Source organism: Mchenga conophoros, linkage group LG20 (genome assembly GCF_057382185.1).
Source record: "Mchenga conophoros isolate Kocher_MC1m ecotype Shallow Benthic linkage group LG20, M_conophoros_male_GT1.1, whole genome shotgun sequence".
In the NCBI taxonomy this organism is placed as follows: Eukaryota; Metazoa; Chordata; class Actinopteri; order Cichliformes; family Cichlidae; genus Mchenga; species Mchenga conophoros.
In genome coordinates, this window is record NC_140545.1 from 37,399,010 (window position 1) to 37,417,123 (window position 18,114).

The following is an 18,114-nucleotide window of genomic DNA, read 5'->3' on the forward strand; positions in this document are numbered from 1 at the left end:
TTTTGTATTTTCTTATATTTGATCTCAAAAAGCTCCTAAAACAGTCGGTGATCACTGTTGACCTCCCTCGGCTTTTATTACCGCTAATCATTTATTTAAGCTCAGTTTTTAAAACCTTAGGATGTAACTACAGCCCAGCCCATGCAGCAGTATATGAATGACTAACCTCGTATTGTGGATGGATTATCTCAGTTGTTCTCCTGGCTGAAGTTTGGTCCTTTTACAGCATCCTGCCATGCGATTACATTTGTTCCTGACCACCGAGAACACTCACGTTAACTTTTATCGAGTGGAAAAAAAGTTAGCTTGTTTATATTATGCTAACATAGCTGTGTCGCTAGCGGTCACGTAGCACATCATTATATACCAGCTAGCCCAACTTCAGTAACCCTACAAACGTCACTGCTGTTTAGTTTTCTGTCTTCATTTATGCTGGAAGTGATAACAGAGCTGTACGTTTGAATTTGTTTCCAAAACCCCGCAGTCAGGACATGCTATATTGTATTTAGATAGAAGCTAGCGAGCTAACTTCCTGCTAACTTCTAACTCCGTTAAATGTCATAAATTCCGTTTTCATGGGTGCCTGGATGTTAAACTCAATTGTTACACCTGGTAGAGCAGAACGCTGATCATTTTATTAAAGATGAAAGACTTTAGACAGTTTTTCAACTCTCAGTAATGCCATAGTGATCGTTTGATATATGGACCTGCAGCAGAGTTTAGGTCCAGACACGGCTAGTGACGTCAGACTGAACAACCGGATAGGGTGATATGGTACTACAAGGTCATTAAGATAAGATGGGGCCTGATTATTTAAGACCTTGTATATGAGGAGCAGGATTTTGAATTCTGGATTTAACAGGAAGCCAAAACAGGAGAAATCTGCTCTCTTTCTAGTCCCTGTCAGGACTCTTGCTGCAGCATTTTGGATTAACTGAAGGCTTTTCAGGGAGATTTTAGGACTTCCTGATAATAATGAATTTAGAGCAATAATGAGAATCATCAGTAAAAAGGAGCAGAGCTTCTCTGTTATGGTGCCATCCTGTGCTGTAATGCCCTTTTCTCTGCCTCTCTCATTTTCTCCATGAGTCTGTGTGTGTGTTTGTTCATGTGTGAAAGCATGACCCCTCCTTACTTTACAGTGGCCTCCGGGATCCCCGCCTTCCTGCCACACACACCTAGGATAATCACCCCCTGCTAATCATCTGGCAATCAACAGGCTCCTTTAAAATCTGGGGAAGCTCCTTCAGTCTTTGCCTGAGCGTTGAACCTGTTGTGGTAGTTAGTCACCCACATGCTCTAAGTCTGTTTACCTGTTGTCATGCTTGCCTTCTTTTTACTCCTCATCCCTTCTGCAGAGGTTTTTGTGTGAAAGCTGGAGTGGAAAATCAGTATGGTGGACTTTGGCATGTGGCGAACAGAGGACTTGATTACCTGACCAACCTCCTTCCTGCAGCTATGTGCTTGAGAGACGGTGGATTTGTCCCTTCTAAAAGAAATAAACTCAATGAACTTCATTTCTGAGACCCATTTTTGAGTGCCTTTAACTATGAGCTGTCTGGATACATCTTTAGCTGCTGAACCTGGCTGAATCTTTACAAAACTGGACCTACCGAACGCATACCATCCAGTGCGCATCAAAGATGGAGAGCACACTGATCTCCATCAGTGGAAGACAGCATTTAATGCTAAACTGGGACACTTTGAATACCTGTTCATGGGCTTTGGACTCACAAACTTAAAAGGCTTGTCTTTGTATATCTAGATGACATACCTATCTTTTCACGAGTCCCACATCCATCTGGTCCTGCAGCGCCTCCTGGAGAATACTTTTTTTGTAAGCGGAGAAAAGTGTGAGTTACACCCACTCTGTCTCTTTATTGGGCAGATCAGGGCAGTAAATGACTGGCCCACACCAACCAGAAGCAGCGCCGATGCGTCCTCACTCAAGGAACTGTTTGCAGAGGATTCTCTTCTCTTTACATTGAAGATCATTTCACTTTGAGTCATTACACGTTAGGTCTATGCCACGTGTGGCTTCTGGGTAACAGTGTTGATCTGTGGTACAGGTTACTTTATACCACATTTACTACTCACAGCTGAGACTTTTCTGATGTGGAAATCTTAGTATTTTATCTCTTATTTAATCAGATTCCTCCTGAATTGGACCTGTGGGAGCTGATCTGACCTCCACACATGTTGCACTGCAACTTTGTCTAGACACCCATTAAGTACTTCGACTGACTGTCAATCCAAGTCAGGTCTATTTCCGTAACCAACTCTCCTCTCTGTTTCTCTTTTCTATCAAACGTCTTCCTGTCTCACCCACGCTCTCACCACCTTCTCTCTCTCCGGAGGCAGAAACTGGAGGAGATAATGGAGGATCACAAATTAAAGCTGAGACCTAATGAACACACACACATATTAATTTGGTCCGAGTGAGTCACACTCAAAGCACTTAGCTTAGTTCAATCTAATCTGAGTTTAAGTGTGACGGACAGGAGAACGTTCTCCTCTATCCTTCCATGCTACATGTCGTCCATTTAAATAAATTAGATCTGAATCGTTAACATTTCTATCAGACAAGCTCACTGGTTTAAAAGAAATATAAAAATGTGTGTAGACCAAAGATTTCCTTACTTTCATGTTAAAGAATGAACCGAACCAATCGAAGTAGAAAAGTCTCCTTTGGTCATATCCATAATGCATGGTTATTTATTTGACATCTGAGCTGAATAGCAGACAGACTTTAAAGAACCGAGGAGTTCTTCATGGCAAACAGTAGTTTTATTAGGTATCAGTGGACTAGATTAAAGTATTCATCATATATAAATTATTAATGTGTACTTTATGGATTTTGTCAGCACAGGCTGCCTCATCCAAAAATGACCTTTTCATTTTCTCTGTGCTCTAGTTTCATAAAGCTCTGCATTGTCAGAATGAGATAAACTTAACACCTGCCAATGAAAATAATCTCATATCTGCTGACACTCTGTGCTTTCCTGAGGATTTTTGGATACATCAGCTCCTCACTGATAAATGGTCAGTCTGTGGGTCATCTCGAAGACGTGATATCAGTGATCCAGTGTGTCATTCTGTGCTGCACTGTGAGCTGCATTCAGACAGGATTAGTGTGTGTGTGGAGGTCAGATCATTTTATGTCTGCAGTGAAGATGATAATCCTGTCCACATCAGCCCTGGCTGTGTTTTATATCTATAACCCTCAAGATGTTTCCCACACCTGTGCAGACAGGGGTGTGTGTGTGTTAATGCATTACATTAAAATATGTGGAGACTGCTTCAGTCATATCTGACTTTGCTGGATGGGGGAAGGCAGAAAAAGACACTAAAGTATTTGGGATGACTTGTCTTAGGAAAAGGCACTAAAACATACAACATAAAACATCCTTCCACACAATAGGTACGTGCTGTGCCCGTAAAGACTTGTTATAAATATAATGAAATACAGGAATTAGTTGCTGAGCACAACATTTGAGCAAACAACGACAAATATTATCAGGTCCATGAGACAATTTAATTTGGAATTCAACTTTATTTATACAGCGCCAAATCACAACAACAGTAGCCTCAGGGCTCTTTATATTGTAAGGTAGACCCTACAATAATACATACAGAGAAAACCCCAACAATCATATGACCCCCTATGAGCAAGCACTTTGGCGACAGTGGGAAGGAAAAACTCCCTTTTAACAGGAAGAAACCTCCGGTTCAGGGAGGGGCGGGGCCATCTGCTGTGATTGGTTGGGGAGAGAGAAGGAAGACAGGATAAAGACATGCTGTGGAAGAGAGACAGAGATTAATAACAGATATGATTCAGTGCAGAGAGGTCTGTTAACACATAGTGAGTGAAGAAGAAACACCCAGTGCATCATGGGAGTCCCCCGGCAGCCTACGTCTATTGCAGCATAACTAAGGGAGGATTCAGGGTCACCTGGTCCAGCCCTAACTATATGCTTTAGCAAAAAGGAAAGTTTGAAGCCTCATCTTGAAAGTAGAGATAGTGTCTGTCTCCTGAATCCAAACTGGAAGCTGGTTCCACAGAAGAGGGGCCTGAAAACTGAAGGCTCTGCCTCCCATTCTACTTTTAAATACTCTAGGAACAACAAGTAGGCCTGCAGTGTGAGAGCAAAGTGCTCTAATAGGGTGATATGGTACTACAAGGTCATTAAGATAAGATGGGGCCTGATTATTTAAGACCTTGTATGTGAAGTGCAGGATTTTGAATTCTGGATTTAACAGGAAGCCAATGAAGGGAAGCCAAAACAGGAGAAATCTGCTCTCTCTTTCTAGTCCCTGTCAGTGGGGACAAAGAATAACATCCCCGAACCCCCACCCAGAATCATTGATGGGGATCCTGCCATCACTGGTCAACGGATTCTGGAGTCACGCTGTCAGGGCTGGAGGTTTCAGCATTTGGTGGAGTGGGCTAGTTCTGACCCTGAGGAACATTTCTGTGTGCCATCCCATTTCATCTTGGACCACTTACCATTTAGGAGTCAGTTGAGGAGACTGTCTTGAGACTTCCATCACTGTTGTCCCATACCATTAGTCATGGAGAGTGGGGTCAGGTCAGGTAGTAGCCAGGACACAACACCGGCATATCAATTTAGTAATCCAGGCATTTTGCTTCATTACTGACATAGGGCTGGATCAGGTGGACCCTAAGTCCTCCTTTAGTTATGCTGCAATTGGTCTAGGCTGCTGGGAGGATTCTCATGATGTTTGTGCGTTTGTTTTTCAGTTGGTGTTTATACACCACTCTGCATTTAATCATTAGTTATTATTCATCCCTGGCTCTCTTCTATAGTCTTTGTCCTGTCTTCCTCCCCTCACCCCAGCTGGACCATTGGGGTGAGGGGAGGAGCCTGAATCTGCTGGAGCCACCCCATATGGAAAAGATATATATAAATCTTATAAAGTTTTTATCTGTCTTGTATGAAACTTGTATGAAAAGCATACAAGAGTGAAAACACATATAAGATCCCTTGAAAAATTATATAATGAAACTTGTATGTTTTGTATACTTACTAAAAATATATATGAAAGTAATGAGAAAGTGGCCACTTTCATGAGTAAATCATATATGTTTTTACTATTTCATTTCCATATGGGACATGCTCATAGGGGTTGTATGAGCGTTCTTTTTTTTGTCCTGTTCTCTTTCTATTATTATAGGGCCTTTACCTTTCAATATAAGGCACACTAAGGCAAGTTAAAAAGTAGAATGGGAGGCAGAGCCTTCAGTTTTCAGGCCCCTCTTCTGTGGAACCAGCTTCCAGTTTGGATTCAGGAGACAGACACAACTGTTGTTGTCGTTTGGTACTATACATATAACATTGAATTGAGTAGAATTGAAGATTATATGACATGAAAGAGTCCTTTGAACTGTCTTGAACATATTACAGGCTAGATTATTAAAATCTTTATCCAATTAAACAAAACTGAGGTCATCATCTTTGGGTCTTCTACATCTAGGTCAGTTCGCCCCATATTTAAAAACTCATGCAAAAGACCTAGTTTTGTTTTGCTTTGACAAAAAAATTTGTTTTGTTGTCACAAATAGTTGATCTTTTTATGTTATTCATGAGCTCGAGAAAGTCATCCATGCCTTTATTACTTCACATCTGGATAACTGTAACTCCATCTACCTCCATCTCCTTGCAGATGGTGCAGATTGAGCCGACTGCTGTCTGCTGCACATCACTCCAGTGCTGTGCTCTCTGCACTGTCTTCTTGTCCATTTTAGAATTCATTTTAAAATTTTACTGATGGTTTTTCGAGGCTCGTCATAGGCCTGCCTGTAGATTGTGTTACAAATCTTATTCATTCACATTCGGGTCTCTCACATCCACTGGCAAATATCTCTTACATCTTTCAAGGTCACGCCTCAAATAAAAACCTGCTGCGCTGCGAGTCTGGAATCAGTTACCACTTGATGTAAAAAGAGTGCCCTCCTTCTTTGCCCTTACATGTGGGATCAAACCCACCTTTACTCTTTGGGCTTTCAGCCCACCAACCTCTCGTGTTGTTATAGCTATAACTCTGTTTGTCTCCTGATGTGTTTTTGTGTTTATGTATCTGCTTATTGTTGAAGGCCTCTTAATTCTGTGTTGTGTGTCCCCTTCTGATTTTTTTAATGTAATTACATGTTTGTGTATATATACACTGTAGGTATAGCTACTTTGTACAGTGAAAGCTGGGTTTTAAATCTGCTTTAGAATTGCATTTTATTAGTGCAGATTAGTGTGTACACACTTCATTTGACTTTACAGATGATAATGTGAAATCACAATAATTGATTACACAGCGGTGGAGAGTAGACTTTATCACAGTAGATGTCTTTCTGAAAGCGCTGTAACTAAGTTTAAGAATATAATCCACCCACTGTTATCATCTTCAATGTCCTGTACCAACACAGAGCAGAGCAGCTATCTGAACGCTACTCCAACAGAGGTCGATTATCTTGTTAATAATTTCACCTCCTCACTACGTACGACTCTGGATACTGTAGCTCCTGTGAAAACTAAGGTCTCTAATCAGAAGTACCTGACTCCATGGTATAATTCTCAAGCACGTACCCTAAAGCAGATGACTCGTAATCTGGAGAGGAAATGGCGTGTCACAAATTTAGAGGATCATCATTTAGCCTGGAGAAATAGTTTGCTGCTTTATAAGAAAGCCCTCCACAAAGCCAGAACATCTTACTATTCATCACTGATTGAAGTAAATAAGAACAACCCCAGGTTTCTCTTCAGCTCTGTAGCCAGGCTGACAAAAAGTCAGAGCTCTGTTGAGCCAACCATCCCTTTAACGTTAACTAGTAATGACTTCATGAACTTCTTCACAAATAAAATTTTTATCATTAGAGAAAAAATTACCAATAATCATCCCACAGATGTAATATTATCTACAGCTACTCTTAGTACCATTGATGTTAAGTTAGACTCTTTTTCTCCAATTGATCTTTCTGAGTTAACTTCAATAATTACTTCCTCCAAGCCATCAACGTGTCTTTTAGACCCATTCCTACAAAACTGCTCAAAGAAGTCCTGCCATTAATTAATTCTTCGATCTTAAATATGATCAGCCTATCTCTAATAATCAGCTATGTACCACAGGCCTTCAAGCTAGCTGTAGTTAAACCTTTACTCAAAAAGCATCTCTAGACCCAGCAGTCTTAGCTAATTATAGGCCAATCTCCAACCTTCCTTTCATATCAAACATCCTTGAAAGAGTAGTTGTCAAACAGCTAACAGATCATCTGCAGAGGTTTATTTGAAGAGTTTCAGTCAGGTTTCAGAGCTCATCACAGCACAGAAACAGCTTTAGTGAAGGTTACAAATGATCTTCTTATGGCCTCTGACAGTGGACTCATCTCTGTGCTTGTCCTGCTAGACCTCAGTGCAGCGTTCGATACTGTCGACCATAATATCCTATTAGAGCGATTAGAACATGCTGTAGGTATTACAGGTACTGCACTCCAGTGTTTTGTATCATATCTATCTAATAGACTCCAGTTTGTGCATGCAAATGGAGAGTCCTCTTCACACACTGAGGTTAATTATGGAGTTCCACAGGGTTCAGTGCTAGGACCAATTCTGTTTACATTATACATGCTTCCCTTAGGCAGCATCATTAGAAGACATAGCATACATTTTCACTGCTATGCAGATGACACCCAGCTCTATCTGTCCATGAAGCCAGATAACACACACCAATGAGTTAAACTGCAGGAATGTCTTAAAGACATAAAGACCTGGATGGCCGCTAACTTTCTGCTTCTTAATTCAGATCAAACTGAGGTTATTGTACTCGGCCCTGAAAAGCTTAGAAATATGGTATCTAACCAGATTCTTACTCTGGATGGCATTACCTTGGCCTCCAGTAACACTGTGAGGAACCTTGGAGTCATTTTTGACCAGGACATGTCCTTCAACGCACATATTAAACAAATATGTAAGACTGCGTTCTTCCATTTGCGCAACATCTCTAAAATTAGAAATATCCTGTCTCAGTGTGACGCTGAAAAACTAGTTCATGCATTTATTACTTCCAGGCTGGACGACTGTAATTCATTATTATCAGGAAGTCCTAAAAACTCCCTGAAAAGCCTTCAACTAATCCAAAATGCTGCAGCAAGAGTCCTGACAGGGACTAGAAAGAGAGCATATTTCTCCTGTTTTGGCTTCCCTTCATTGGCTTCCTGTTAAATCCAGAATTGAATTCAAAATCCTGCTCCTCACATACAAGGTCTTAAATAATCAGGCCCCATCTTATCTTAATGACCTTGTAGTACCATATCACCCTATTAGAGCACTTCGCTCTCGCTCTGCAGGCCTACTTGTTGTTCCTAGAGTATTTAAAAGTAGAATGGGAGGCAGAGCCTTCAGTTTTCAGGCCCCTCTTCTGTGGAACCAGCTTCCAGTTTGGATTCAGGAGACAGACACTATCTCTACTTTCAAGATTAGGCTTAAAACTTTCCTTTTTGCTAAAGCATATAGTTAGGGCTGGACCAGGTGACCCTGAATCCTCCCTTTGTTATGCTGCAATAGACATAGGCTGCCGGGGGATTCCCATGATGCATTGAGTTTTTCCTTTCCAGTCACCTTTCTCACTCACTATGTATTAACAGACCTCTCTGCATTGAATCATATCTGTTATTAACCTCTGTCTCTCTTCCACAGCATGTCTTTTATCCGGTCTTCCTTCTCTCACCCCAACCGGTCGCAGCAGATGGCCGCCCCTCCCTGAGCCTGGTTCTGCCGGAGGTTTCTTCCTGTTAAAAGGGAGTTTTTCCTTCCCACTGTTGCCAAAGTGCTGCTCATAGGGGGTCATATGATTGTTGGGTTTTTTTCTCTGTATCTATGAAGCGCCTTGAGGCGACTTATGTTGTGATTTGGCGCTATATAAATAAAATTGAATTTAAATTGAATTGAATTAATGTGCATACATAGTACATGTATGCATCCAGTTAACACACGTGGAGTTTTCACTTCAGTAATCATGATGCAAACATCTGCATTATAATTAGGTCAACGTTTGACCACTAGAGGGCGTCATAACTCCAAAACAATGTGATATAGCTCAGTGGTTCTCAAACTTTTCACAGCAACGACACCTCATAAAATAAATGGCTCTTGAAGTACCATCCTAATGACCGACATTAAAGTGCAGTAGTATAGGCCTGTTTAACACCACATACAGTTTACACAAGACACTTTTATTTCTTATATCAATGTTATTTATTGTAAATGTCATAAACAGGATGTGACACGTGATAATAATAACAACTGTACTGCATTAAAACATTGACAGCAGGTGGGATAGCCAATCTTTAAGTGCTGATGTATGAACCCTGGATGACTCCAAACTACTCTGCATTTATTAAGGCTGTTGTGTTTTTAACATGTTTTAGTGTTTTGTTTCTTGTTCTATTTAATCTGAACAAGCCCCTAAAAACAGTCAGTGATCACTGTCGGCCTCTCAGTTTTTATCACCACTGTTAATTTTAAAGCTCAGTGTTTAAACCCTTAGGCTGTAACTCCAGCCCAGCCCATGCAGCAGTAGAATCTTATATTGCAGTTGTTCTCCTGACTTGGTCCGTTTATAGCATCCTGCCATGTGATTGCATTTGTCTCTAACCATCAGGATCCTTCACGTTAACTTTTATGAGTGGAAAAAAGTTAGCGTTCATCCTCCAGCTTCACTGTTTATGTTATGCTAACATAGCTGTGTCACTAGCGATCACGTAGCACATCGTTATATACCAGCTAGCCCAACTTCAGTAACCCTACAAACGTCACTGCTGTTTAGTTTTCTGTCTTCATTTATGTTGGAAGTGACAGCAGAGCTGTATGTTTGAAATTTTGCTGTTGCGGCTAAGCTGCAGGAATGTTGGCTTCACGACCCTCCTTCGTAGTTCGTGTACGTCAAAGCTCCGTTTGCTCTTCGTGGCGTTTCAGCCGACAACACCAAATGTGGGGGCCTTGCTGGATCCACTGTCCACCCACCATGTGATGACCCTCTTCTGGGATCCCCCCAGCCAAGGGAAATACACAGCTCTCAATACACCGCTGCTGCGGCACTACTCCCTCTTTTACATAGAGCGGGCCATGAAACTCCTCTCTCTCTCTCGGGCGTGGGTGATGGTGCCGCTCTCAAGCTCATGGAGAGCACGCTGTCCTTGCTAGGAACGGATGACGGCGGATTCCTCTTCACTCACGTCTTTCTCCGACAGTGGCTTGGTATGACTTGACCTCGCCAACTCCCCGCTGCTGGCTGCAAAGGATTACCCCCCTCTCGCTGAAGAAGCTGATCGCATTCAACTGGCTACCAGGAGCTTCGGCATCCGGGCGATAGTTCCCGACTCACCGACAGCATCTCCTGCGCCCACACCGATTCTCCTGGGAGCCTCCAACTCATCAATTGTGGCTGGCATCGTGGCATGGTGGAAAAGGGCAGTGTCTTTACCATCTGCGTGACAGCGCTGTGGTGCCTTTGCAGTTTTAAGTCCCAGGGAAACAAGCCCACCAGCATTCTGTAGCAGCCGTGGCTGCTGGCCATAAGGAAAGGCTGCTCTTCATAGAGGACTCGCGCTCGAGGAGCTCTTAAGCTAAAAATAAGCTTCCTAAAATAAGCTTTAAATTATTTTAGGAACAAAATCTGTCTGAACCTTTGGAGGAAATATGAAATATTAAGTCCAGTTTCCACCAGGATCACCTACAGTAACATCAGGATGATCACAGCAAATTGGTCATCAGCTGGCAAAGCTAACAAGGGTTTAACCTGCAGTTCACATGAAAGAGGCTGGGCTGGCAGCATCTGACCAAACATTATTGAGGAGTGGCATAGCTGTAATAATAGAAAGATGTGAAGATGTTACACAGACTACAGACTGAAGGCAGGACAGCAGTGTCTGGTTCAGAGTGATTAAAATTGAGCTCTTTATAGCCTTCAGTCGTTCAGACTGTAAAAGAGCTGGTTTATGAAGAAGTTTAGCATATTTGTAAGAAACCTGGTAAAAATGAGGACTGTGAGTGAACAGACTGGTCAATGTCACAGCTCGATCAAAGGGATTTTTAGTTTTTATTCTCTCAGCTGGAGTTTAACACTCTGAAACAATAAAAACTGTAATCAAACTCAAGATCAGACTAAACCTGATCTGAGGCCAGCAGGTGCAACCAGCTGATGTTCTCAGATCAGATATTAATGTTTATAGTTCAATAAAACTAAAGCAAGTGTAACAGTGTATATTAAACACTGATGTCCATCGTCAAACACAAAGACTTTGGAACACTGAGGGATCTTCATGACACTATTTTTCAGAGATCTGATTGGTCAGCAGACTGTGATTGCTTACCTTCTATCTCTAATGTGGAACCACATCTCAGAACTTTGATAGAAAATACAGATTATTGAGCAAAGGAGGCTCTGCCCAGACACAGGAGCTGCAGGAGACAATGTTAGCTCACTGAGACTTCTCCCACTGGGATGTCTGACAGTTTACTGCTGCAGAGTCACAATCAACACAACAGAGTAGTGCTGTGCGTGTGTGTTTGTGTGTGTGTGTGTGTGTTTGTGTCCAGGTTTCACTTCCACCTTGGCCTGTGCAGCTTTGTAGATAAAAAAATAGAAGAGTTGGTTGGACTCTGGTTCTGTGAATGTGGCAGATGAGTTAAAGTTGCAGTGTGTGTGTGTGTGTGTGTGTGTGTGTGTGTGTGTGTGTGTGTGTGTGTGTGTGTGTTGTTTCTGGATGTTTCTCTGCTTTCACTGTTGAGTCAATCTGACCCAAACAGGATGTTCATGCAGAGACTTGATTTTTCTGCTTTTCCAAACCTTTAATTTGTCCCCATAATTTCCAAAAACAGATATTTGCATATGAATAAACATGTGTCTGGCTGTGCAGGAAACTCTGGTTTATGGTAAAACAAACCATACAAACAATGCATGCCTCGAGCTCTGAAAACCACACACACTGGAAGCGAAACAGAGCTGAAACATGGACATGCCTTCACTTAGTGCAAAGTCAGGGGAGAACCAGTGTAGGCGGAGCTAACATGTTTAGTTTTTATTGGCTGTCAGATATGTCAAGTTCTGTGATGATGACAGGAGACATTTGCACCTGAGCAATAATCAGCCCTGTTCTGAGCTGATGCTCTCAGGTGAGTTACATTCATAAACTGACCCAGGATCAGCTGTTTGAGCTGATGTTTGCTGCAGAAACAAACCTGCATTAAACACTGCGAGCGTGTCAGAAACTCAGTGTGCATTGTCAGTGCCCTCATGTGGTGACAGGGTAAACTGCACAGTGTGCTGGTGGCAGCTCACCTGTGAGTCGGTGTGTGTCAAACAGGCTGAGAACACCTGAGAAAGACCGCCTGCTGAGTCAGTGAGCAGCAGAGCAGCTGCAGGTGGTGGAAACAAATTTGATATCAGAAACACAATGCAGGCTGGGTTCAAAGGTCACCCTAATATCAGTCAGTGAAGGCTGCTGCCAAAACACAGCCAGAGGCAGGAAAGGGTTTCCTGTTTCCTGCAGCTGTGGTTTACAAATGTGTGGTGTGTGCACTCATTCAGTGTTACACAGGTGAGTCAGTAACTCCACCTCATCTGTGCAGCAGTTAAAGGCAATGATCAGTGAATGGAAACCAGGAAGGAAATCAATTCATAAAAACTTCCCATCTTCCAGCTCGCTCTTTGCCCTCTCCTTGGTGGATGGCGCCCCCTGCTGTTCACCGTGTGTGTCTGTTTGCAGAAGCCACAGGAAGCTGTCCAGCTGGTTCTTTGACGGAAAAGTTATTCAAGCCCGCAGCATCTCCATTGAAACAGAAAACTCAGGACTAAACATGACTTTCTGACCCCCCTCCCACTTTAAGCTGTAGGGACATTTGTAACAATATCAGCAACGAAACTGAACAATGATTTAAAGACAAGGTAAAACAACAATAACAACAAAAACAGGTGTGTAGGCAGTGACATCACCGAGGCTATTAGTTATCTCCGTTATCTGATTGAAATAAACTGCTCTCTGATATTAATGCCAAGGATCAGCGCTGGCCAGAGTTTAAACACCGGATCAGATACAAATGTTTCCTGTTTTACTCAAACGTCGTGCTGATACAGCTGCAGGAGTGTGTGTGTATTACTGGACAGGTAGGTGTGGTTTGCTGTCTGGTGTGTAATAACTAACCGCGTGCTTCAATAACGTGAGTAAACAGTTGATAAAGTTTTTTTTCAACTCCAGCTCTCCTGCCTGCATGGACGTTATGTATATGCGCATGCGCCGTGGCGCCCGTGTCCGTCAGGGCGGTGATCTCTCTCCTGTTCTGCGTGTCTCTCTCTCTCTCTCTCTCTCTCTGTGGGAAAAACCCAAGTAGGAGGAGGACTCCTTCCTCTTCTCCGTCTTGTTCTGCTCCGGCGGCGGTGAGCTCTGATTGGAGTAAATGATAAAAAGCTCCCGGTGCGCGGCGGTTAAGGCAGACAGACGCACGCGGATGTGTCTCCGGAAGCGCAGCGGAAGCCGCCCCGCGGACCTCCTTCAAGCCCAGATTGTGAGTATGAGCTGCAGAGGAGGGGGCGGGGAGCGCGCTTTCACTTCAACCCCCGTGCGGGCTCCCGTCCGCGGCCACGCTGCTCCTCCCTCCCCCCCTGCCAACGAGCGGCCAGTGTGCGGGGGTGGGGGGAGAGGAGGACCCGTGTCTCCTTTCCTGCTTCCTCTCTCAGTGACATTGGACCGACAGCTCTGGGGGAGGAGTGAGGAGAGGAAGGCAGCTCTTTAGTCCTCTTTCCTTCACTCCGTGCTTGTTTCCTTCAGCTCTCATGTGTGCCAAAGACCTGCGGAGGCTCAGTGAGGAAGGCCCGGTGCAGACCAGCAGGGACAAACTTTAATGGGTTAGAGCGGACTTCTGTTCTCCTGCTGTGACAGATGTTCTGGTGTTGTTAGCCATGTTTTGGCGTTCTGACAGAGGTTCTGTTTTCATGAAAAGACGTTCTGGTGTTCTAGCGGAGGCTACGATGTTCTGACAGATGTACGGACAGATGTTCTGACAGATATTCTGGTGTTGTTAGCCATGTTTTGGCGTTCTGACAGAGGTTCTGCTTTCATGAAAAGACGTTCTGGTGTTCTAGCGGAGGCCACGATGTTCTGACAGATGTCCGGACAGATGTTCTGACAGATGTTCTGACAGACGTTCTGGTCTTCTAGCAAAGGCTAAGATGTTCTGACAGATGTCCGGACAGATGTTCTGACAGACGTTCTGGTGTTCTACTGTGAACGGTATGATATGGCCAAAACAATCCATAAATCCAAAATACTCCCCAAAAAAGGGCACACACAGCTTGGCCCAGACTGCAAGGTCCTCATGGTGATGTGATCTGCCTGACACATCATGTCTGTTAGAAATATTGGGGTAGCTCTCTGGGGTGGCTGTGGCTCAGGTGGTAGAGCAGATCAGCTACTGACTGGAAGGTTGGTGGTTCGATCCTTGGCTTCCCAGGTCTGCATGCCAAGTATCCTTGGGCAAGAACCTAAAACTAACCCCAAGTTGCTCTCCGATGCATCGGAGTGTGAATGTGTGTGAATGCTTAGAGTACAGAAGGAAGTGCTTGTATGAGTGGGTGAATGAGGTCTGTTGTATAGATTGTATAGAGCGCTTTGAGTACTCCGGAAGAGTAGAAAAGCGCTATATAAGAATCAGTGCATTTACTAGAGCAGGGCGATATGACCAAAAATATTTATCACCATATACATTTGAAAATTTGCGATAACGATATAACTGACGATATAATTGACACTAGACAAAATACTTTACAACTCCTCAACTTTATTAGTGCAAAAATAAAAAATCAATGTATTTTCACTTAAACAAGCAGCTGTTTATGTGCATTAAAGTTATATAAAAATGTAACAGTGCAAATTCCTCGCTGACAGTTTCACCAAAAGGCGTTTCCAGTGGAAACTGGCCGACATATCCTCAGCATAACCATGTATAATATCCACAAAACTGGTTCTGGTGTTCTAGCAAAGGCTAAGATGTTCTGACAGATGTCTGGACAGATATTCTGACAGATGTTCTGACAAACGTTCTGGTGTTCTAGCAAAGGCTACGATGTTCTGACAGATGTACGAACAGATGTTCCGACAGACGTTCTGGTGTTCTAGCAAAGGCTAAGATGTTCTGACAGATGTTCTGACAGATGTTCTGACAGACGTTCTGTTGTTCTAGTGGAGGCTACGATGTTCTGAGAGATGTACGGACAGATGTTGTGACAGATGTTCTGACAGACGTTCTGTTGTTCTAGCGGAGGCTACGATGTTCTGACAGATGTCCGGAGAGATGTTCTGACAGACGTTCTGGTCTTCTAGCAAAGGCTAAGATGTTCTGACAGATGTCCGGACAGATGTTCTGACAGATGTTCTGGTCTTCTAGCAAAGGCTAAGATGTTCTGACAGACGTTCTGGTGTTCTAGCAAAGGCTAAGATGTTCTGACAGATTTCCGGACAGATGTTCTGACAGATGTTCTGACAGACGTTCTGGTGTTCTAGCAAAGGCTAAGATGTTCTGACAGATGTCCGGACAGATGTTCTGACAGACGTTCTGGTGTTCTAGCGGAGGCTACGATGTTCTCACAGATGTCCGGACAGATGTTCTGACAGATGTTCTGGTGTTCTAGCAAAGGCTAAGATGTTCTGACAGACGTTCTGGTGTTCTAGCAAAGGCTAAGATGTTCTGACAGATTTCTGGACAGATATTCTGAAAGATGTTCTGACAGACGTTCTGGTGTTCTAGCGGAGGCTACGATGTTCTGACAGATGTACGGACAGATGTTCTGACAGACGTTCTGACAGACCTTCTGGTGTTCTAGCAGAGGCTAAGATGTTCTGACAGATGTTCTGACAGACGTTCTGGTGTTCTAGCAAAGGCTAAGATGTTCTGACAGAAGTATGGACAAATGTTCTGACAGATGTTCTGACAGACGTTCTGGTGTTCTAGTAAAGGCTAAAATGTTCTGACAGATGTTCTGACAGATGTTCTTACAGGCGTACTGGTGTTCTAGCGGAGGCTACAATGTTCTGACAGATGTACGGACAGATGTTCTGACAGACGTTCTGGTGTTCTAGCAAAGGCTAAGATGTTCTGACAGATGTCCGGACAGATGTTCTGATAGATGTTCTGACAGACGTTCTGGTGTTCTAGCGGAGGCTACGATGTTCTGACAGATGTTCTGACAGACGTTCTGCTGTTCTAGCGGAGGCTAAGATGTTCTGACAGTTGTTCTGACAGACGTTCTAGTGTTCTAGCAAAGGCTAAGATGTTCTGACAGATGTCCGGACAGATGTTCTGACAGATGTTCTGACAGACGTTCTGGTGCATTAACAAGAGTTCTGTTGTCATGAAAGACATTCTCATTAGGGGTGGGTTTTTATAATCGATTCATCGATTAAAATCGATTCTGGCTTGGATAACGTAAAATCGATTCATTAAAATCCTGAATCGATTTTTTAATATAAATTTATTTTGTCCGAAATGCCAGAATCTCTGGTGACATCTCACAAAATTTCAAGAACCACCAAACAGTAAATGAGAGCAGGTACAGGGATTCTGCACATAGACTTAAACACACAGCGCGACCCGCGGATCAGAATCAGTTAGATGTCGCCTTTCTCACAGTCGGGGCTGAAAGCCGACAGCTCGCTGATCCGGGTCCGCGCTTTGTGTTCACGCCCTTTATGCGCTGATTCTAAAGCTGTTAGTTTGATCTCTCTCCAAACAATATTGACCGAACCAGCAGCAAAAGAAGATCCAAACGCTTCACATAAACATCGTCATGAATTCACTCTTTTACTGTTTTGCTTCCATTGCGATGCGCAGCTCTCTCTCTCTCCCTCTCTCCCTCTCCCTCTCTCCCTCCCTCCCCCCCCTCTCTCTCGAACAGTTTCGCTTTCTTCATTATTCGCTTGCTTGTTACGCACAAGTCTACTGTTGTTTACAGCGCTGTCGGCCGCTGTTTTTTTCCCTTTTACATTCTTCCGAAAAGAAAACCTCATTTCTGCTGTTCAATACTGAACAAATTTAAACTTTTTAATATTATTCAAAATGCAAAATGCTTAGCCGTGTGTCTAATAAAACCGCTGTAACGTCAGAGGTAATGTTCATTAATTAATGGTTTTCTTTCGTTTTTGATGTACTGCAGAATATTTTTATAAAATCCCAGGCCAGGAAAATCACCTTCATGTTTTTCTGTGTTTTATCTTCAGCTACTTTGACACAAAGGCATCTGCTGTGATGCTCACACCTTGGATAAAGTCTTGCGAGTGTCAGCTTCCTTTTTATAGATACAAAAATATGTAAATGTTCTGATCTGAATTAAACTTCTGACTGTCAAAATTTCCCAGATTTAAATCGAATCGAATCGAATTAAATCGAATCGTGGATCGAATCGATTTGGGACCTTGTGAATCGGAATTGAATCGATTCTAGAAATCAGTGACGATACCCAGCCCTAATTCTCATGTTCTGAAAGATTTTGACCTTGTAAGAGAGGCTCTGAAGATCTGACGTAGGTTCTGGTGTTCTGACAGACGTTCTGGTGTTCTAGCAAAGGCTACGATGTTCTGACAGATGTACGGACAGATGTTCTGACAGATGTTCTGACAGACGTTCTGTTGTTCTAGCGGAGGCTACGATGTTCTGACAGATGTCCGGACAGATGTTCTGACAGACGTTCTCGTACTCTGACAGAGGTGTTGATGCCGCTGATGCTTTAGTGTTCTGACACAGGTTCTGTTATCAGGAAATATGTTCTGGTATTCTGACAGAGGCTCTCATGGATAGATACAGGAGCCTGATAAAGAGTCCAGTCTACAATACACAACAAGACACGACACACTTAAAGGTGCCATCTTATACTATAAGATTTAATATATTTACAACAGTGTTTTTTTTTTGTTTTTGTTTTTTTGTTTTTTGCCTGTCCCGTTTGGCTCTTTTGCATCAGAATTGTTGTCTAAAGGCAAAGAAAGATGCCCAACGGATTTACTTTACCAAATTGACCATCCCAGCCTTGCCGTAATGGTCCAATTGATTCACCTTT

General features: G+C 43.0%; 1 protein-coding gene across 5 annotated transcripts in view; it reads left to right on the forward strand.

Annotated features, from left to right (window-relative positions):
- Positions 1-13,387: 13,387 nt before the first annotated feature.
- Positions 13,388-18,114, forward strand: part of LOC146551388 (regulator of G protein signaling 17-like) — a 45,230-nt gene continuing 40,503 nt past the window's right edge. For 2 of the 5 annotated variants that reach the window (XM_085261216.1, XM_085261219.1), the window contains exon 1: positions 13,388-13,571. In XM_085261216.1, the coding sequence (XP_085117342.1) occupies positions 13,464-13,571 (108 nt within the window). In that variant the 5' untranslated portion in view covers positions 13,388-13,463. The remainder of the gene's footprint in view (positions 13,572-18,114) is intronic. The other 3 variants (XM_085261218.1, XM_085261221.1, XM_085261217.1) reach the window with 2 other exon arrangements.